Consider the following 23,653-nt stretch of genomic DNA (forward strand, 5'->3'; position numbering starts at 1 on the left):
TGAGCCTCCAAATTTTAGTTTGAGCCTCCGAATTTTACCTTGTGCTTCAAAATTTTACTTTGAGTCTCCAAATTTTACTTAGGGCCTAAACATTTCACATTGAGCTTCTAAATTTCATATTGATCTTCTAAATTTTACTTTGAGCCTCTAAATTTTACTTTAAGCCTCAAAATTTCAGTTTGTGCCTCTAAATTTTAGGTTGAGCCTCCGAATTTTACTTTGAGCTTTCAAATTTCATTTTGTGCCTCCGAATTGTACATTGAGCCCCCAAAATTACCTCTTAATTTTAGTTTGAGCCTCCGAATTTTACTTTGAGCCTCCAAAATTTTTCTCTACCTCTCTAAATTCTACTTCAAGCCTCCCGACTTAGCTTCAAGCCTTCTGATTTTGCTTCAAGTCTTCTGATTTTGCTTCAAGCCTTCTGATTTAGCTTCAAGCCTCTTGATTTTGCTCTGAGCCTCCAAAGTTCACTCTGAGCCTCCAAAGTTCACTCTGAGCCTCCAAATTTTACTCTGAGCCTCTAAGTTTCACTCTGATTCTCAAAGTTTCACTCTGATTCACCAAGTTTCACTCTGAGCCTCCGAATTTTACTCTGAGCCTTTGAATTTCACTTTAAACCTTCAAAAATTTTCTACCAGTTCGTAAAATCAACTTTAGGCCTATAAATACTTTGTTTTAGCCTGCAAAATTTGCTTTAAGCCTCCAAATATTTTGTTTTGGCCTCCAAATTTTGCTTTGAGCCTCTAAATTTTACTTTGAGCCTCCGAATTTTACTTTGATCCTCTAAATTTCACTCTAAATTTCAGTTTGAGCCTCCAAATTTTACTTTGAGCCTCCGAATTTTACTTTGATCCTCTAAATTTCACTCTAAATTTCAGTTTGAGCCTCCAAATTTTACTTTGAATCTCCAAATTCGCTTTAAGCCTCTAAATTTCACTTTGAGCCTCTAAATTTCATTTTGTGCCTCTAAATTTTAGTTTCAACCTCCAAAAAATACTCTGAGACTCCAAGTTTCACTCTAAGCCTCCCAATTTTACTCTGAGCCTTTGAATTTTACTTTAGGCCTTCAAAAATTTTCTCCAAGTTTCTAAATTCAACTTTAAGCCTCTAAATATTTTGTTTTAGCCTCCCAATTTAACTTTAAGCCTCCAACTATTCTGTTTTGGCCTCCAAAATTTGATTTAAGCCTCCAAATATTTTGTTTTTTTCCTTTAAAATTTGTTTTGTTGTGGCCTCCAAATTTTACTTTGAGATTCCTAGTTTTACTTTAAATCTTCAAATTTTCTTTAAGCTTATAAATAATTATAAATATGAATTTAATATTTATATATTTTAGTAGACTTTTCTGAAGACCAATTTTTTTAAATAAAACGACACATATCGGAACTTTTTTTTTAATTACAATATTTATTATAACTGTTAAATAATTTAACATTTCGTAATAATAATGAACAAAAATATAAATTTAAATAAAAAATAGTACAAAGGATAGAATGTACATTAAAATGATATCTGTAGTATGATGATTTAATATGAAATAAAAGCAAATTATAATAAAAATAAAATTAAAAAATAAAATAAATAAAATTTCTGAATATAAATTAAATTTAAGTTCTAATTTTAAATATCGGAACTTGTACATCTGTTGTAGCAATTACTTATCACAAAGTTTATATAATAATGATAAAGTTTCAAATTATTTTCTTCAATTACAAATTAAACATCAATCTATTTCTAGAATCCATTTATCTATTTATTATTTAACAAGTGTTTCTTAAATGGAATTTCCGTTCGTTTTATAATTTCCAATCGAAGTTCTATTCTATTAATAAGTTCTCTCGAAAAAGACTTTGTCGTCGTTCCAATTCCATTAAATTTCCATCTGATAGATCGATAACAAATCATTTGAAATTAATAATGGGAATGTTTTTGCCTCAATAAAGCATCTAGAAGAGATCAAGGGTCAACTGGATGAATAGAAATAAATTATTATGCGATGCGGTTCTGTCGTTGAGATGAATGAGAAGTGTGAAATGTAGGTTGATAAAGATTTTTTGAAATAAAATTTCTTTAGGCGCGACTAGGGTGTAAATCCGTACAAATGCAACGAAAGCGCGTTACGGCAAGGTCGAGAGCCAATGATTCGTCATTCGCTCTCGATGATATCATTTCTATACGGGTTTATTTTTTTTATTATTTTAAAACTAATTGTAAAAGGATTTTTTTTTAAGTATCAGATTATTTTTGGTACAAGCCTTTGCAAATATTTGGTAAGGACATGTCACACGAAAAGATTCGTCGTGCTTTTCAAAAAATTATCTAAACATTTAAAAATAAGTTTCCACGCTAAAAAGAAAATATATGAAAGTTCAGAAAAGTATCTGGCGGCACAGGACTAAAATTAGAGGCTTAAAACTAAGTCTGGAGGCTTAGAATCAAATCTGGAGGCTTAGAATCAAATCTGGAGGCCTAAAATAAAATCTGGAGGCCTAAAATGAAATCTGGAGGCCTGAAATAAAATCTGGAGGCCTACAATGAATTCTGGAGGCCTAAAATGAATTCTGGAGGCCTAAAATGAAATCTGGAGGCCTTAAATAAAATCTGGAGGCCTAAAATGAAATCTGGAGGCCTAAAATGAAATCTGGAGGCCTAAAATGAAATCTGGAGGCCTAAAATGAAACCTGGAGGCCTAAAATCAAATCTGGAGGTCTAAAATGAAATCTGGAGGCGTAAAATGAAATCTGGAGGCATAAAATGAAATCTGGAGGCCCAAAATGAAATCTGGAGGCCCAAAATGAAATCTGGAGGCCCAAAATGAAATCTGGAGGATTAAAACCGAATCTGGAGGCCTAGAATCAAATCTGGAGGCCCAAAATCAAATCTGGAGGCCCAAAATCAAATCTGGAGGCCTAGAATCAAATTTGGAGGATTAAAATGAAATCTGGAGGCTTAAAATGAGATCTGGAGGTCTAAAATCAAATCTGGAGGCCTAAAATCAAAACTGGAGGCCTAAAATGAAATCTGGAGGCCTAAAATGAAATCTGGAGGCCTAAAATAAAATGTGGAGGCCTAAAATGAAATCTGGAGGCCTAAAATGAAATCTGGAGGCCCAAAATCAAATCTGGAGGCCTGAAATCAAATATGGAGGCCTGAAATCAAATATGGAGGCCTGAAATCAAATCTGGAGGTCTGAAATCAACTCTAGAGGTCTGAAATCAACTCTGGAGGTTTGAAATCAACTCTGGAGGTTTGAAATCAACTCTGGAGGTTTGAAATCAACTCTGAAAGTCTGAAATTAAATCTGAGAGGTTAAATCTAAGTCTGGAGTGTTAATTGTAAGTCTGGAAGCCCACTTGGAGGCCTAGATTAAATCAGGATTGTTCAAAATATGGCTGAAGTATTGAAACAGGACCTGAAACTAAATTTGGAGGTCTGAACTTGAAACTGGAGGCCTGATCAAATCTGGAGGCCTGGAATCAACCCTGGAGGTCTGGAATCAACTCTGGAGACCAGAAATCAACTCTTGAGGCCTCAAATCAAATCTGGGCGGTTAAATCTAAGCCTTGGAGACCTAAATTTTTATAAAATATATTTATCCAAAAAACTAAGCATTTCAAGTCATATTACATAACACCGAGTAAAATTTTTAACCAGTGTATTTATATTTTTTATTTAAATATAATTATTTCTAATATTATTCTTGAAAATGATTCTAAATCTAATTGTGCATTAGATACAGATATATTTATATCTATAATTTTTGGCTTATCGCCAAAATATATCCGATGGAATATTCATGTACCACGTTTTCAATTTTCGCGAACATCTGTTTCGCAAAATTGTTTTTTATCAATGAAAACATGTTCCATCATGTATTTATCAAATTTATAAACACACTTTAGGTAATAGATTGAATATATATATATATATATATATATATATATATATATATAATATTTTATCAAACTGCAATTTTTTGCAAAGTGCTATATGCCAATAAACATTTATATTTATTGCAAATTAATTAAAAAAATTGCATATGATTAAAACAACCGGTCATTAGATTCATTATATTATTGTTTACATTAAAGAGCATGCTATGAAAACTAGATTTATATATATATATATATATATATATATATATATATATACAAATAATTTATTTCTAGTGACTTGCTACAAAAATTAAATATATAAACAAGGCAATCATTTTTATAAATCACTCAGTAATTATAAAAATAAATTATACATGATCACGAGCATGATCATGTTGCAGGGACAACAACAAATTGTTGTTTTTGCAAAAAAAAATATATGCATTCATTAACTAATAGTTCACAACAATTACTAGATAAAATATAAACTCAGAGTTTAATCCACATTTTGTTAATTTAAACTAGAAGTTTAGCAAAAATCTGCAGGTTTGGACAAGAATTTTGAGGCTGTGGCATGCATTTGGAGGCTTTGACATGAATTTGGAGGCTCTGGCATGATTTTGGAGGTTCTGGCATAAATTTTTGGAGGCTCTGACAAGCATTTTTGGAGGCACTGGCATGATTTTGGAGGCTCTGACATAAATTTGTAGGCTCTGACATGAATTTTTGGTGGCTTTGTCATTAATTTATAGGCTCTGGCAAAAAATTGGATGCTCTGGCATAAATTTGTAGGCTCTGACATAAATTTTTGGACGCTCTAGAATGTATTTGGAGGCGTTGGCAAGAATTTAGAGGCCTTGGCATGATTTTAGAGGTTATGGCATAAATATGGAGGCTCTGGTATGATTTTGGAGGCCCTAGTATGGTTTTGAAGGCTCTGGCATGATTTGGGAGGCTCTGGCATAATTTTGGAGGCACTGACAAAAAATTGGATGCTCTGACATAAAATTGGATGCTCTGACATAGATTTGTATGCTCTGGAATAAATTTTGAGGCTCTGGCGTAAATTTGGAGGCTCTGACATAAATTTGGAAGTTTTGACGCGTAAGTTTGGAGGCTTTGGTATAAATTTGTAGGCTCTGGCATACATTTTTGGAGGCTCTGGCATAAATTTGAAGGCCTTAGTATTATTTTGAGAGCTTTAGCATTAATATATAGGCTTTGACATAAATTTTTGTAGGCTCTGGTATGAATTTGGAGACTCTGCCATGATTTTGGAGGCTTTGGCATAGATTTGTAGGCTCTGGTATAAATTTGTAGGCTCTGGCATAAATTTGTAGGCTCTGGCATAAATTTGTAGGCTCTGGCATAAATTTGTAGGCTCTGGCATAATTTTGGAGGCCGCGGCAAAGATTTGTAAGCTCCGGTCTAAATTTAGAGGCTTTGGCATGATTTTGGAGGCTCCGGCATGATTTTGTAGGCTCTAGTATGTCTTTGTAGGCTCTTATATGAATTTGGAGGCTCTGGCATAATTTTTGGAGGCTTCGGCTATAATTTATAGGCTCTGGCATTAATTTGAAAATTTTGGCATAAATTTGAAAGTTCTGGCATAAATCTGGAGGCTCTGACATAAATTTGGTGACTCTAGCATGATTTTGGAGGCTCTGGCATAAAATTGGACGCTCTTGCAAAAATTTCTGGCATGATTTTGGAAGCCCTGGTATGATTTTGGAGGCTCTGGCATGAATTTGAAAGCTCAGACATGAATTTGTAGGCTCTGGCATGCAATTGGAGGTTCTGGCAAAAATTTGGAGGCTCTGGCATAAATTTGAAGACCTTAACAAAAATTTGAAAACCTTAACAAGAATTTGAAGACTTTAACATGGATTTGAAGGCTTTAACAAGGATTTGAAGACTTTGACAACAATTTTTAAATTTTGACAAGAATTTTTAGACTTTAACAATAATTTGAAGACTTTTACAAGAATTTGAAGACTTTAACCAAATTATTTCATCAATATACATCTGTTTTTATAAACAAATACGAATAAGTGCAAAAATATTTTATTACCATAGATAAGAAACAATCGATATAAATATAATTGACGCTAAATTTGTTTAAATATTTGCTAAAAAAATATAATTAATATCTTAAAACGTTCCATTTTTTTTCGACAACTGTTTAAATAACAAATATTAGCACGTAAATTGTCGACTATAATTTTAGATTCGACAAAAAATATTTGTTGTATCAACAATGGGTGTTAATGAACATATTTTTAATGAAGAATAATATTTAGTGCCTTTTCTACGGGATTTTAGTTTGTGCTTATATTTAAAAAAAATTAGATATTAGAAAAATCTGTATATAAAATATAAATATATAAATTCTCACATCAAAATCAAACTGTTTGTCTAAATTTGTTATCTAAGTTACGAAGTAGTTTATCTATTACAAAACATACATATTCATAGTCATATATATGGAAAACATATAAATAGTTTATTGGTCATTTCGTCTAATCTAATGTCATAAACTACAGCTTAACTACAATACTGTTTTATAGCAAATTTATATATATATATATATATATATATATATATATATATATACCAAAAATAAATTTTGGCCTAGGCGTAATAGATTTTACGATATCTGAATAACATAGTTATAAACTAATTTATTAATAGCCTCCAATATCCAGAAATTTATTATTAGAATATATATATATATATATATATATATATATATGTATATATTAAATTACTATGAACAAATTAAATTAATTGAAAATACATATAGAACTGCAAAATATATTTATTTTATTATGTAACTAAACATAACTTGTTTTAATTAAATCACGTCCTACTCAAATTTGTTCAAAAAATAATTTTAATTCTATTAATTAATATAAATATTGTTTAATTTATTGGTTGCAAACAATGTTAATTTACACAGATTAATATATTACAATCTTGATTTTGTATCACTAATTATTTTTATTAATTACATACTTTTATCTTTTTTTAAATATACAAAATGTTTCTTTTAATAAAAACGCGTTGTAGATTCTATTTTATCCCAACGCTCTATTTCCAATTAGATTCTAAACGCTATAAAATGCATTTATAGACTTAAAATTAACTCTAATTCTTAATTAGTGATTTTTAATTAAAAATCCCAGGTGGATAATTGCTTCCGCAAGAATACTTATTACCAGAAAAAAAAAACTCGGAAGACTTTTTTTACAATTTAGATACTAATAGAATAAAATTGGTTCAGTATTTTATCTTTGCAAATACAAATTACATATATTTATTTAATAATTATCAAATACATCAAACGCAATTTTTAATCAAGTGTCTTTGAAATTTTTAATGAAAATTTGTCTCTTCTATTAGTAATACGTCATTTCATAATTATAATTAAATATTTTGTTGTCTTAAAATTTTTAACAAATATTTATCAATTTATTAATGTTTCACATTTTGTAATATTTTTGGATGCAATTGCTTCTTTCAAAACTTTGTGAAATAAATACTGGTTTAGTAAAATGGGAAATATATTCCATTTCAAATAGTTTATCATTTTCTCTATGTGGATTCATGTCAAATTGTCTTTTGTGCGATAAACTTGTCATTTACCGAGATAAGTACGACAGTTTCTTATTTTTAAATATTGAACAGATGTCACGAGGAAATAAATTGACGATTCTACGATATCCGGATGAAAATCTAGAAATAGTTTTTAGATAGAAATTTTCTGACTGAAATATTGATGAAAATATATACATTAAATAGTCAATAATGAAAAATTAAAATCTCAAATCAATTTTTAATGTAATGTAATAAATAAAATAAGTCTTTGTTCTAAAAGTACAAAGTTTGTTGTTAAATGTGTTCTATTAAGCTTTTAAGCTTAATATATAATCCTTGTTTATAATCCTAGGAATATGGTCGGTGTTTTGTTTATATATTTATATTTTCATAGATGGTGTAAAGTAATTAATATATTCATAATTATATTTATAAATAAATAATTGGACGAGGCCGAGAAGGTTATTTACTATTTATAATCGTGTTTGTAAGAACAACACGCAAGATTATATTATTTTATATATGAAAGAGCACGCACCTTAGAATTAATTTTATTATGTATATAAATATAGAAATAAACATGAATTTATATATATATATATATATATATATATATGTATATATATATATATATATATATATATATAATAAGTTGTCAAATATCTCTCTTCCGCCTTTTTGTATTATAAACCAAGAGCAAAAAAGCGGAAGGGAGATATTTGACAACCTAATATATAAGTTATGTTATTTCTTGCACATGATGTGAAATCACAATTGGTCATTTTATAGAATTTTACAATTTTAGAGAATTTCTTACAACTTTTGAAAACAATTTCAAAAAACAAATATAAAAAATATCTTGTAGAAAATATATATAATTAAGTATAATAAAATTATCATTAAGATGATTCCCAATAGTTAGTGAATATTATATACATTTTCTTATTAAATTTTCTTAGAAAAGTTACATAACATTATAAACAGATTTATAGATAATTTTATTGGGTTTTCGACAATATATAATACTATTACAACATTTTAATAATTTATAATAAAATATTCTTGTTTACGACAAAAGTGCAACTGATAAAACTAATGTTATAGAATCTTATTATATGCTGATTAGTTTTTGGTGAAAAAACATATTTTATATTAAATTTTGTTACAAAAGTTATAAAACATTATATACAGATTTATTGGAAATTTTATAAGTTTTTTAACGGTGTATTACAATATATATTATATATATATATATATATATATATATATATATATATATATATATATATATATATATATTCGAACAAATATTATCAAAATATTGCTTAATATAAAAAAATGTACTGAATAAAATCCTTAGAGGTAAACTTAATTTTAAATTTGGTATATTTTTCTTATAAATTTTTTTAAATAAATTAAAATTTATTTAACGTTATATATAGATTAGTAGTTAATTTTATATACTTTCTAACAGTATATTACAATATATATGTACATTAACAAATTTTATCAGAATATTGCTAAATACGAAAAAATTTCATCAAAACACTTCTTAATAGCTAACTAAATTTTTAGTTTAGCATAAAAAATATTATAAAATTTTGTCCAAAATGTTATTAAACGTTAAAATCGAATATATAGATAATATTATATACTTTCCAATAGTATTTTACAATATATATGTTTATGAACAAATTTTATCAAAATATTGCTCAATATAAAAAAATGTACCTAATAAACTTCTCAATGGCTAACTAAATTTTAAGCTTCACATATTTTTCTTATAAAATTTTGTTTGAAAAGTGATCAAACGTTATATACAAATTTATAGATAATATTATATACTTTCCAATAGCGTATATGTATGTAATATATATGTTTATAAACAAATTTTATCAGAATCTTGTTCAATATAAAAAAATGTACCAAATAAAAATCTTAATAGCTAACTAAATTTTAAACTTTGCATATTTTTTGTATAAAATTTTGTTCAAAAAGTTTTCAAACCTTATATACAAATTTGTAAATAATTACATTGGGTTTCTAAAAATATATAACACTATTGTTATATAAAAATTCTTTACAACAAATAATTACTGTTTACAAAAAAATTGCAACGGCAAAAACTACTATTATAATTAGCGTTTCGTGCCAATTAGTTTCTGATACAGATCAGCCGTGCACTTTTTTTTGTCATTATTATCACGTTTGATCTTTTTAAAATCAAATTCTTTACCCATTCATTTATTTGATTCATTTATTTATGCATTCGAATGACAATTAATGTCGACATTTGCTCTATTATTCATTCGTGGAAAATGACAAGGCGCGTGTTCTATCATTTTTTTGCAATTTAGATTGCAATTGTAAGTACAGAGCCGGATTTGGGGAAAAGAAATAAAATATCTAGAGATTTGACTATGATATTGATTTTGTGGTATGTTCTATATTTTATAAAATTATAAATTGAAAGGAAAAATTATTTTAAAATGAGAAATCTGATTAAAAATAGCTACAGGATTAGCAAGATTTTTCTCAGGCAAAATGTGCTAATAAGCTCAATTTTTTTTTCGAAATATCAGGTGACGTAATTCATTGGTTTATTTTTTCAATTCAATCTTTTTCTTGGTAAATTTAAAAAAATTGTAGACCATAAAGTTTACATCTAGATGAAATTTACTTCTATCATGTGAAGAATTAAATATTTGCAAAATGTTTTAAAAAAATCCTTTATAAAACTTTGTTAAAAATCTCTGTCTCTGCAAAATCTTTCAAACCAATAAATGAACTCATTTGAATTTTTATAGCATCATCAATGCAACTTTTCAAGAAAAGTTCAAGAAAATAAAAAAAGACAAAATATACTATAAAATACTTCGAATCAACTTCTACCACAAAAACTTTGTCTCTTGGAAATTTTTCTCTCAAAGTTTGCATTTTTTAATCAAAAGTTTGCAGGAGAATGCATTTTTAAAGCAAATGCTATTTTAAATAAAATCATGAATGAATATTGAGATTAAATAAAAATTTATTATTATATAATATATAAAAATATGCACTGAAATAATTATTGTAAATATTATTTTAGTACGAGAGCTGCTACAAAAATGTTGGAACTTTGGCATTCAATTTCTTTATCTCTATCATTTGGAGAACTCTGTTTTTCCATGTCGGTTCTGCAAATATATACATGTGTATATATATATATATATATATATAAAGTATATAAAATTATCTATTATTTTGTATAAAACGTTTAAGAACTTTTGAAACAAAATTCTATAAGAAAAATATCTGAAATTTACAAATTAATTAGACATGACTGCATTGTTTTGGTTACATTTTTCAATATTCTGTGAAAATTAGTTTGTGTACATATATATTGTAATATATCACTAAAAAGTATATAAAATTATCTACTAATCTAGATATAACGTTTAATAACTTTACAAACAAAGTTTTATAAAAAAAATATGTAAAACTTATAACTTAGTTAGCCATTAAAGATTTTATTCGGTACATTTTTCTATATTGAGCAATATTCTGATAAAATTTGTTCATAATATTGTGATATAATTTTGAAAAGTATATAAAATTATCTACTAATCCATATATAACATTTAATAAGTTTTCAAACAGAATTTTATAAGAAAAATATGCAAAACTTAAAACTTAGTTAGTCATTTGGGATTTTATTCAGAACATTTTTTGTATTGAGCAAGATTCTGATAAAATTTGTTCATAAATATATATATATATATATATATATATATATATTGTTATATACTGCTGAAAAGTATTTAAAATTACCTATACATTTATATATATATATATAACGTTTAATAAGTTCTCAAACAAAATTTTATTTAAAAAAATGTAAAACTTAAAACTTAGTAAGCCATTTGGGAATATTTTTTTGTCTTGAGCAAAATTCTGTTAAAATTTGTTTATGAACATATATATTGGATTATACCGTTAAAAAACTTATAAAATTTCCAATAAATCTGTATATAATGTTTGATAACTTTTGTAACAAAATTTGATATAAAATTGAGTAAGATTCTGATAAAATTTCTTCATATACATATATATTGCAATATACCGTTAAAAACCTTATAAAATTTACTGTAAATTTGTATATAATGTTTAATAACTTTTTTAACGAAATTTAATATAAAATGTTTTTTTCATGAAAAACTAATCAGCATATGATAAGATCCTATAACATTAGTTTTATCGGTTGCTCTTTTGTTGTAAACATGAATATTTTATTATAAATTATTAAAATATAGTAATAGTATTATATATTGTTAAAAACACTATAAAATTATCTATAAATCTGTATATAACGTTATGTGACTTTTCTAAGAAAATTTATTCCAAAAATGTATATAATATTCACTAATTTTCGAGGATTTTGTCGGCAATCATCCTAATAATAATTTTAATATACTTAATTATCTCTATTTTCCACAAGATATGTTTTATCCTTATTTTTTTTAAAAAAATCAATAGTAAAAGATGTAAGAAATTCTCTAAAATTTATATATTAAAATTATATACTGGAATAAATATTATAAACAATATTTTAGTACGAAAGCTGCTACAAAAAAATTGGAAGTTCTCTATTTTTTGGTCTCTATTATTTGGAAAACTCTGTTTTTCTAGTTCGGTACTGCAAATTTATACATTGATATATTTGTATATATATATATATATATATATATATATATATATATATGTTAGTATTTTATAATGAAAAAAACTATAGACTTTGTTCCCTCGTCACATACCAGGAGAGACATGTGTCACAAAATTGTTTAATCTGCAAAACAAATTTGCATTGCGAAACTTGAAATAGAACTATTTAATAAATATTTTTAGAACTTTTATTGGATTTATATTATTTTTGAATATATATACTTTGATATAAAAATTTAAAAAAAATATGTTTGGGAATAAATTTGGGAGTAATTCACGATTTGCTTTACAAATGCGCATGAAAAAAATCGTTTTATTTTGTTATTGTAAATTTTGATGCGCTCTTCAGACCACATGAATTGAAATAAAGGTTTGAAATTTTAGTATGTTAATTTTAAACATATATACTTTGTTAGCAAAAATTAAAATAAATATGTTTCTGAACAATTTTTTTATTTATTTCAAAAACTTTACAAAAAGACACAAAGATATTTCACGACTCATACAACCTTTTGAGAAGAGAGATTTGTTCTTAAAATTTATCAAAGTAAATTTTGAATGTTTTGAAGAACAAAGTCTTTATTATATATATATATATATATATATATATATATATATATAATTACAGAGAGAGAGAATTTCAGTCAGACAATGTAAACAGATTTGATTAAATTCATGGCATGAAATCAAAACACGATTTTCCTAGACAAGTTAATTACAAAACAGTCATAATAATACCACAAGAACGTACAATTCTATATAGGACGATGTAGCATTTTTTATTGATTCAAGATATTATTAGAATTTGCTGGAAAAACCAGAACACTGAGGGTTGAATAGAAATTTTGGTATTGTACCAGAAATAGAAGAAAGAATTAAACGTTTGGTTTCAAATGCAATATTTATGTACACCGAGTTGTTTTAGGTGTATTTTATGTTAAACATAAATATTTATTGTACAATTTAGTATAAATTTGTCAAATATTTCATTTACTTTTGACTAATATTTTAAAAGTTACAAGAAAAATCATAAATAAAAGCACATATTAGTGCAAGAAAGAGCTCAGATATTTTTTCTATTTTCAATCTTAATTTTAAAGTATACCGAGTTGCTCTAGGTTTATTTTATGTTAGACATAAATATTTATTGCACAATTTAGTATAAATTTATCAAATATTTCATTTACTTTTGACTAATATTTTAAGTTACAAGAAAAATCATAAATAAAAGCACATATTAGTGCAAGAAAGAGCTCAGATATTTTTTCTATTTTCAATATCAGTTTTAAAGTATACCGAGTTGCTCTAGGTTTATTTCATATTAGACATACATATTTATTACACCATTCAGTATAAATTTGTCAAATATTTCATTTACTTCTGACAAATATTTTAAAAGTTACAAGAAAAATACTAAACAAATGCACAGATACATGCAAAAAAAAGCTCAGATATTTTCATTTTCAAAATCAGTTTTAAAGTATACCGAGTTGCTCTAGGTTCATTTCATATTAGACATAAATATTTATTGTGCAATTTAGTACAAATTTGTCAAATATTTCATTTAATTTTGACAAATATTTTAAAATTTACAAGAAAAATCATAAACAAAAGCACAGATACATGCAAAAAAAAGCTCAGATATTTCTATTTTCAATATCATTTTTAAAGTATACCGAGTTGCTTTAGGTTTATTTTGTAATAGACACAAATATTTATTGCACAATTTAGTACAAATTTGTCAAATATTTCATTTACTTTTGACAAATACTTTAAAAGCTACCGAAAAAATCATAAATAAAAGCACAGATACATGCAAAAAAAATTACAGAAAGATTCTCTATTTTTAATTTTAATTTTAAAGTACACCGAGTTGCTTAAGGTTTATTTCATATTAGACATAAATATTTATTGCAAAATTTAGAACAAATTTGTCAAATATTTTATTTACTTCTGACGAAAAATTTTAAAATTTACAAAAAAAATCATAAACAAAAGCGCAGATACATGCAAAAAATAGCACAGATATATTTTCTATTTTCAATCTTAATTTTAAAGTAAACCGAGTTGCTGTAGGGTCATATAATATTAGAAAACTTTAAAACCTATTTAATTTTGCATAAATTTGTAAAACATACTATTTATATTTGATAAACGGTTTAAAAGTTATGAATGTTCAAACAAATATTTTCACTATAGGGGTTGATGAATTGCTAGTATTTATTTATATATATATATATATATATATATATATATATATATGTATGTATTTATTCATACAGGGTTGTATTTGCTTATGAACCCTCATTATAAACGTATTAGTAATTAAATGTCCTTTAGAGGTTTCTTCAATTAAAATCGATCAATAATTTACTCGACGACTTCAAACAAACCATTTTCAAAGAAACGATTTTCTCAATTAGTAAATTGTCTTATAATTTATTTAAAGGAATAAACAGTTCAATCGATATATTTTCTCACTTATAAATTTAGAATTCATATAGAATCTGTATGAATATATAACTTCTTCATCAGCATAAAATTACTCAAAAAATCCTAAACAATTTAAGACCATGTTAACCGAACAAATTAAAAATTTAAATAATATAGATTTTTTTAACCTTAGTTACATTTTCACATAAATCAAATCTAAGTTCAATTCTGACATGAAATTCAAATATATTATCAATGTGCACATGCTCATATTATAGATTTATCATTATTTTTGGCAAATTTCCAAAAATCTTGCACTAAATCTCATATTGTCAAATGTCATCTCTTTGTTGAATTTATTATTAGAACATATCATGATCTGATTTTGGCACAAATTGTACCCAGACACCTTAAAAATAACACAAATGGATAGAAATAATCAAAATATTCATCAAGTTTGTAATTGAAAATAATTTTATCAAAAAACAATGCTGAAAGCTTTTTTTATTTGCAAATGACTCTAAAAAATATATATGAAACTGTGTAAAAAAAATTCAAATGATAAAGCAATATTTGATTTGCCAAATAAAACTATTAATCAATATATGTAATTGGTAACAATATGTAAATTTAATTTTCCTTTATAAACAAATAGCTCTTTTACCCATTACGTAATTTTTACATAAATTTTTACATAAATCCATTCCACTCGTTAATATTGTCCACTAATTTTTTCAAAAATTATTTCAAATTAAATTACCTATATTGTTTCAAAACAAAATTTTTGTTTATATGTATAATTTTCTCCATAGAAAATAATTATTTGTTGAATATGCCTCAATCAATATGTTATGTTCGAAATGTTACACGACTCGCATACGAAATTCATACGAGTGCGGTTTTAGTGAGAGAGCTGGTGAAATAATTGTTATATTGCATTATGATGTTAGACAATATTATAGATTATTTAATTTTGTACAAATTTGTTGAATATTTGATTAATTTATGTCAAACGGTTCAAAAGTTAGAAGAGAAATTATAAAGTATTACACAAACGTATAAATCAGTATATTTTTAGGGAACCTAAAAAAATCAATATGAGTCCTTCAAAATCTAAATATTCAAAAATGCAATATCCCGAGAATGCTTTGAGATATTTCAGAAATTCAAAAAGTCTTTTATATAACATTTTCAATTTGCCATCGAACTGTATTAATCACGATTTGCTGTTTTAACTCGTTCACTGAGAATGCAACTTAAATTTGCATACTCATATAGAAAGAATCAAATAATACAATCGGACATGAAAAATATTATCTTAAAAATATATTAATTAATTATAAAAATACATATTATCGACTTGTATTGTTAACTATTTCTCCAAATCCTGAAGATTTATTAATGTATAATGTATATTCTTAATGAATTAGTGAAAATTGGAAATCGAGAGTATTACTATTCGATGGCAAATTGAAAATGTTTTTAGAACAACTTTTTGAATCACCAAAATATCTGCAATAGTTTTTACAAAATTGAATTTTTACACTTTGCAAATTGTATAAGTTGTAAAAATCAATATGGATCCTGCGAAATCGAAATGTTTAAAAATGTAATATCTCGAGAACGCTTTGAGATATTTTAAAAATTCAAAAAGTCCGTTATATAATACTCTCAATTTGCCATCGAATTGTGTTAATCACGATTTGCTGTTTTAACTCGTTCACTGAGAATGCAACATAAGCATGCATATTCATATATAAAAAATCTAATAATATATTGTTCAGCTATAAATTAAATTCTTGAAACGTATCAGTATAAAAGTGTTCGCTAGGAAATATTGTAAATTTTATTTAGTTTCACCCTATCTAACCAAAAAACAGTGCTTTCATATAAAATATATGAGTTATTATTCAATCTCCGAAGCTCTCAGACTATTATTTCCATTAATTCACGTTGAATTCGACATCTAATGAGGCTTGCACACTCATGTATCAGAATTTAATTATAATATAATTATAATATTATCGATATTCCCGGAATTTATTGCCGTGTGCACATACCTATTTGTTGAGGTCGATTTCATGTCGAAAACAGAGTTAATTGACAGCACTATACGGGGAACTAATTGACCGAAATAATTGTCAGTAATCAGTAAAAGATATTATTTATTTGGTTTTATTAAGTTTATAAGTATTCCGAGTTGTTGTAGGGCATTATGATGTTAGACAATATTGTAGATTATTCAATTCTAAACAAATTTGCCAAATACATGATTTAGTTTAAACAAATAGTTTAGGAGATATGAATTTTTTCGACAAATGTACCTTTGCTATAGGGAATATAGGGACCAAATTTTCCATTGCAATTTTTAAATATACTGAGTTGTTCTAGAGCGTTATAATGTTAGACAATATTGTAGATTATTGAATTCTAAACAAATTTACCAAAAACACCATTCAGTTTAAACAAATATTTTAGAAAATATGAATTTTTTTCCGACAAAATGTACCTTTGCTATATGAACATGGGGAATATAGGGACCAAATTTTCTATTGCAATTTTTAAATATACTGAATTGTTCTAGAGCGTTATAATGTTAGACAATATTGTAGATTATTCAATTTTAAACAAATTTGCCAAATATGCTATTTATATTCCGTTAATATTTTAGTAGTTATAAACAATTTACCAAACACATACACTTGTTCCAAAAACTTTTTACATTTCTGTACCCGTATATATATATATATATATATATATATATATATATATAAATAAAATACATCAATTATCATTTATCATGCTTATATTATTGAAAATATATACAAAAATCCTTTAAAATTTCATTCATTTTACATCAGTCAAATTTTAATTTTATGATTTTTTTTACAAAACTTGGAAAGCGTTACTGGTTCCTTCGTATGGGAAAATTCCTCCTAATAAAAATTTAAAGTTTCCAAAATGTTTGATACGATATGTTCCTGGTGTGACGTCATCAGAAATTGTCCATTCGACAGTGACGTCACTTGTTCCTGTAATCAGATTTATCCTTCTCCAGTGCATCCTGGAAAATAGAAAAAAATATATGAATTTTGATGGAAAATAATTTATAACTTCTAAAATATTTGTTTGAATTGAATGGTGTATATGGCAAAATTTGTTTAAAATTAAATAATATACAATATTGTCTAACATCATAATGCCCTACAACAGCTCGGTATACTTATAAACTTAATAAAACCTAATAAACAATATATTATACTAATGCAATTATTTCGGTCAATTAGTTCCTACGCGCTACAAACTACACGTACCTTTTTTGGGAAAATAATTTATATCTTCTAGAATATTTGTTTAAACTAAAAAGTGTATTTGGCAAATTTGTTTAAAATTGAATAGTGTAAAATATTGTCTAACATTATAATGCTCTAGAACAACTCCGTATACTTAAAAATTGCAATAGAAAATTTGGTCCCTATATTCCCTATGTTCATATAGCAAAGGTGCATTTTGGCGGAAAAAAAATTCATATCTCCTAAAATATCTGTTTAAACTGAATAGTGTATTTGGCAAATTTATTTGAAATTAAATCTATAATATTCTCTAATATTGTAAGGCACTAGAGCAATTCCATATACTCAAAAATTGCAATAGAAACTTAAAAATATTTGTGCTATATATGAACTATATATATACACATTTTGGAACTCTAACTTGTTTAAGTTTTTAGTACTTTAAAATTCTTAGAAACTATTCAAAACTAAATTATTTAAAATATATCAAAATTAGAAAATTGTAATTATCATATATCTAAAAAACAGCTTTTTACGAATTTTAGTTTTTAATTAAAAATAATAATTCTATATAATTAAATTATATGTTAATAAAAAATTTTGTTCATATCGTGATGACTTGATTATTTAGAATTTAATAACTTTTATTTTTGTAAGTAACTAAATATTTTAAATATACCAAAATGAAGCAGAAGGTTGTTATTATTTTATATATAAATTACAATTTTAGAAATTATTAGTTTTAAAAAAAGCTTTTAGAGTTTTTTAGTTGAGTTATTTAGTTCTTATATGAACTTCTCTAAAGAACTATAAAGTAAAAATTTTTAAAATTTTGTTCAAAATAGTTTTTTCAAATATACCAAAATATAGTACAAGTTTATATAAATCATATATCCAAAAATAAGCTTTGTGCAACTTCTAGTTTTTGTAAAAAATTTTTTCTCAAACCGTAGTTATAAATTTGCTCACTGCGCACTTCATTGTTCAAAGGCATTTTTTCCTAAAATTTAATTAGTAAATATTTTTTTCTAGTTACGCCAAACTATAGTAGAAGGTTGGAACTATATTTTATCAAAATTGCAATTTATAAAATTAACATTTTGGAAACCAGCTTTTGCAAATAAGCTTTTTTCATATCCTTACCATAAAACTTGTTCTATTTATCCGATTTAATAATTCAAATCACCACAAACTTTTAAAAACTATCAAATACATCATTTAACAAGTTTATATTTAATATTTTAATAAATTTATATATTATATTAATTTTTTTTATACTAACTTTGTATCCCAATGAGCATCTGTAAAACAGTTTCCCAACCACCATTTTCGACTTGTCTTTCAACTTTCAGGAAAGTTTTTCATGTAAACGATCGTTTCTTGGATTTCCTGAAACCTGAAATAAAATAATAGAATCAGAAATATATAAACATATTTTTAAAAAAATAAAAATCTGGGAAAAATAGTCGAAAAACCCATTATTTGCACCAGAAAAAATTGTTAGAAAAAATTATTTAGAGTAATATTGTTTTGAACCTTCAGTGTTCAAGAAAATGTTAAAATTTCTATGAAAATTTGTTAAAATTAATGGACAATAAATAATACATATATAGTAGATGATTATATAATACAATTATGAACAGTTTTGCAAATTTTTCGAATAAAAACAAATAAAACTGATATTTATTCACTTTTTCCTACGGTTGCATCAATTTGGTTCCATCCATATAAAATCGACATTTATCAATTTTAATCAAATTTTTTGATACCACTCCGTACTTTAAACCCTCAGTGTTTGAGTAAATCCTGCAAATCCTAGATTTTTTTCATAAATTTGTATAATAAATCTTTTTTAGAGATTATCTTTGAGATTATTTAGGATTTCTGATGTCTTTACACAAATATTATTATTATAAAATCGACATTTATTAATTTTAATCGAATTTTTAGACACAACCCTATACTCTAAACCCTCAGTGTTCAAGTAAATCCTACAAATCCTAGATTTTTTTGTTCATAAATTTGTATAATAAATCTTTTTAGAGATTATCCTTGTCTCGACTTGGAAAATATATTTCTTTAAGATTTTAGACGTCTTGACAAATATCTTATTTGTAAAAGTTTTAAAAGAAAATATACTTTTTGGAAAGTTTTTTGTGTTGATAAAACTTTTTTTGAAAGACTTATGTAGTAATCTAGTCGTATTTGTCAAAACTTTCTGGAAAAATATATAAAATTATATATATATATATATATATATATATAAACATTATATTTTATATATAAATGTTTACAAATTTTGGAACCTTAGATTTTGCAAAATTTTAAAATTTAAATAAAAATTTTTAGTACAAAATATGTAGAATTTGACAGAAATTAATATACAATAATTTTAAAATTAATTAAAGCTTTTATATTAAAAATATTTTTAAAAATTTCCAAAAATGCGAAAAAATATAGAATATATAATATACATATATAAAACATTATATTCAATGTAAAAATATTTACAAATTTTTGTAACCTCTAGTTTTGCAAATTAGAGTTTATAATTTTTAAAATTTCAATTAAATTTTTAGTACAAAATATGTAGAATTTGACAAAAAATATAAAATACTACTAATTTAAATTTAATTGAAGCTTTTATATTAAAATATTTTCAAAATTTCCAAAAAATGAGAAAAAATATAAAATATATAATATACATATATAAAACATTAAATTTAATATAAAATATTTACAAATTTTAAAACTTTAGATCTTGCAAAAATTTTCCAAAATTTGAACGAATTTTATATACAAAGTATGTATAATACAACAAAATGTATTGAATAATATTTTTTAAAATAATTGAAGCTTTTATATTAAAAATATTTTGAAAAAATTCCAAAAAATGCGAAAAAATCGTCAACATAAAAAACACTGAATTACATTCCGTGCATATTTTCACAGTTTCCCAAATATCTCCTAAACCAATAAACCTACAACCCTCAAACTTTCACACAAAAAAAATACACAATTAATTTATAAATCAATTCTAGTACTTACAAATTGTGCACTAAAAGACTTACGTCTGTAGTAAGTCTTCAGTCCTTAGGCTGACTATTATTAAAAAAAAATATTTTAACCCGCGTATTTTTCCACAATTTCCCAAATATCTCGCAAACTAATAAACCTACAACCCTCAAACTTTCACCAAAAAATACACAATTAATTTATAAATCAATTCTAGTACTTACAAATTGTGCACTTAAAGACTTACGCCTTTAGTAAGTCTTCAGTCCTTAGGCTGACGTTCATTAAAAAAAAGTTACTCAGCGCACTGTTTCCTAAATATCTCCTAAACTAATAAACCTACAACCCTCAAACTTTCACCAAAAAATACGTAATTAAATCATGTATCATCTGTATTACTTACAAATACTGCACTGGCAGTCTCGCCCCTGTTGTAAGTCTCTTTAGGCTGACGTTTGCAGTCTCCGAAATCTTTGCCCATTTCTGCAGAATCGTAAACAACCCCCGGAACCAAAGTCCAGACCTTGTCGTCGAAATAATTGGGTTTTGGGCCTAATTCTAGGGTCTCATTCTGAAAAAAAGTAGTAAGAAATATTGTTTAATGTGTAAAGAATAGGTTTGTGCGAAATAATTTTGAAAAACGAGCTTGGATAAAAGATTATAGGCCAAGGGGACAGATGTCTTTTGATTATGGAGTATATGTATAATGTAACAGTTTGTGTCAAGTATATAAAATACGTATATATTTTTTGCAAAATTTGGTTTATACAGTTTGATAGCAAATTTTATCTAGTTTTCATAAGTCTAAGAACCCAAAATTCTATCTCGATTTTATAAAAAGTTATGAGTACAAAACTGACAAAAAGTGTTTTTGTATTTTCTTCTTGAAAATGTTTGTTTTTTTTTCAAATACCTCGTTTGAGCATTCTTAGCACATTAAACAAAATTTTTGCAAAATTTTTATTAAAACTATTGGATAGCAAATTTTATCTACATTTTATATAATTTGAACTAAAATTTCTATATCGACTCTAAAAAAAGTTATAAATACAAACTGAAAAAATAACATTTTATTTTCATACTCCAAATTGTTTTTACCAAAATGACAAGTTTGGACATTTTTAGATAATTATCAGAAAATGTTGTACAGTTTTTGTTTGACTATTTATTAGCAAAATTTACCTAGATTTTACATAAAATAAACCAAAATTTTTATTCTATCTTATTTATATCTTATCTTATTTATATCTTTAAGAAAAGTTATAAATAAAAAACAGAAAAATGTGATTTTATTTTATTACTCCAAAACGTTTTCACTAAGAATACCATTATTTGAGCACTTTTAGATAAATTATCAAGTATTTTGCAAAATTTTTGTATATTTTTTTTAATAAAAAAAATGTATGTAGATTTTACAAGTCAAAGCACAAAAATTCTACTTTGACCCTAAAAAAAGTTTATAATACCTAACTGAAAAAATGTACTTAAATAATCAATAAGCAAACTGTTATTTTTCTGCGTTATTTATATTTATTTTAAAATATGAATTATTATTCATTTAATTTTGGGTTTAATTATTTAATAGCAAAATTTACCTTTTTTTTACATAAAAAAAAAATTATTTCAACTTTAAGAAAAAGTTATAAATACAAAACTGAAAAAATGTCATTTTTATTTTATTACTCCAAAACGTTTTTACCAAGAATGCCTTGTTAGTGTACTTTTAGTATATTTATAAAAGATTTTACAAAATTTTGATTTACACTATTTAATAATAAATTTTGTGTAGATTTTACAAATCTAAGAACAAAAATTTCTATTCTGACTCTAAAATAAGTTATAAATACAACTCTGAAAAAATGTCATTTTAAATTATTACTCCAAAATGTTTTTTCACTAAGAATACCATTGTTTGGGCACTTTTACTAATTTTGTGATAACTATTGAAAAATGTGAAAATGCCGCCAAGCTAAGCACAGTATAAGTGAAAATGTTGCACGTTAAGAATTATTTGCAAATGCGCTTAGACTGTGACTATACGGGAGCACTTTTTCAATTTTGTGTAATTAGGCAACTATTTTTTTTTTAATTTTAATTCGAAATGAAATGACGATTGTTAATGTTCTGGAGATTGAACTAAATTGATTTATGATTTACATTTGATTTGATCTGATATAAAATAAGATAGCAAAAATAATGAAAGTTACTGTATTTGTAATATATATTTGAAAACGTTTAAAATTTCTCGAATATTTTATTACGGTACGGGAAGTTCCAGTAATTTGCCTTAAGGCACGATGCCATACACCACTAGTATTTATTTTAAAATGGGAATCATTATTTATTTTATTCAAAATAAAACGATACAAATTTACAAATGCAGAAATAACATTTTTGTTTTCACATTTCGAATATTTATTCTGTCAATTATTATTCATTCGTATTTTTATTCGAATGTTTTCATATTCAAATGAGAGAGAATGAAATCATGTTCTGTTTTTCAACTTTTTGAAATTTTTAACTTCATAAAAAATTATAAATATATATATATATATATATATATATATATACATATAATATATATATAATCCATTTATATTTAGTACAAAATTGGGTTTCTCGTGACAAAAATAGGGCAAAACCTATTTCCAAATCTGCATACGACCTAAATGGCTTTTAGAGAGATCTCTCCACCGGATTAGGTCCTTGATAACACTGTTAATGTTTATTTTATCGGAA

The 23,653-nt window shown here is 25.1% G+C and overlaps 1 protein-coding gene across 1 annotated transcript; it reads right to left on the minus strand.

Moving 5' to 3' along the window:
• Positions 1 to 17,435: 17,435 nt before the first annotated feature.
• Positions 17,436 to 19,194, minus strand: LOC113389129 (neutral ceramidase-like). Its single transcript, XM_026626182.1, has 2 exons — positions 19,182 to 19,194; positions 17,436 to 17,670 (listed from the first exon to the last, which is right to left on the minus strand). Exon 2 carries the CDS (start codon positions 17,667 to 17,669, stop codon positions 17,493 to 17,495), a length of 177 nt encoding a protein of 58 aa, XP_026481967.1. The 5' UTR covers position 17,670; positions 19,182 to 19,194; the 3' UTR covers positions 17,436 to 17,492.
• Between the last annotated feature and the right edge of the window lie 4,459 nt (positions 19,195 to 23,653).

Source organism: Ctenocephalides felis, unplaced genomic scaffold (genome assembly GCF_003426905.1).
Source record: "Ctenocephalides felis isolate EL2017-DRISC unplaced genomic scaffold, ASM342690v1 CF-g0.4_SCAFFOLD_03573, whole genome shotgun sequence".
Lineage (NCBI taxonomy): Eukaryota > Metazoa > Arthropoda > Insecta > Siphonaptera > Pulicidae > Ctenocephalides > Ctenocephalides felis.

Bases quoted from the DNA above. Each gene is read 5' to 3' on its own strand.
- LOC113389129 (XM_026626182.1), bottom strand. From the start codon at position 17,669: ATGCACTGGAGAAGGATAAATCTGATTACAGGAACAAGTGACGTCACT.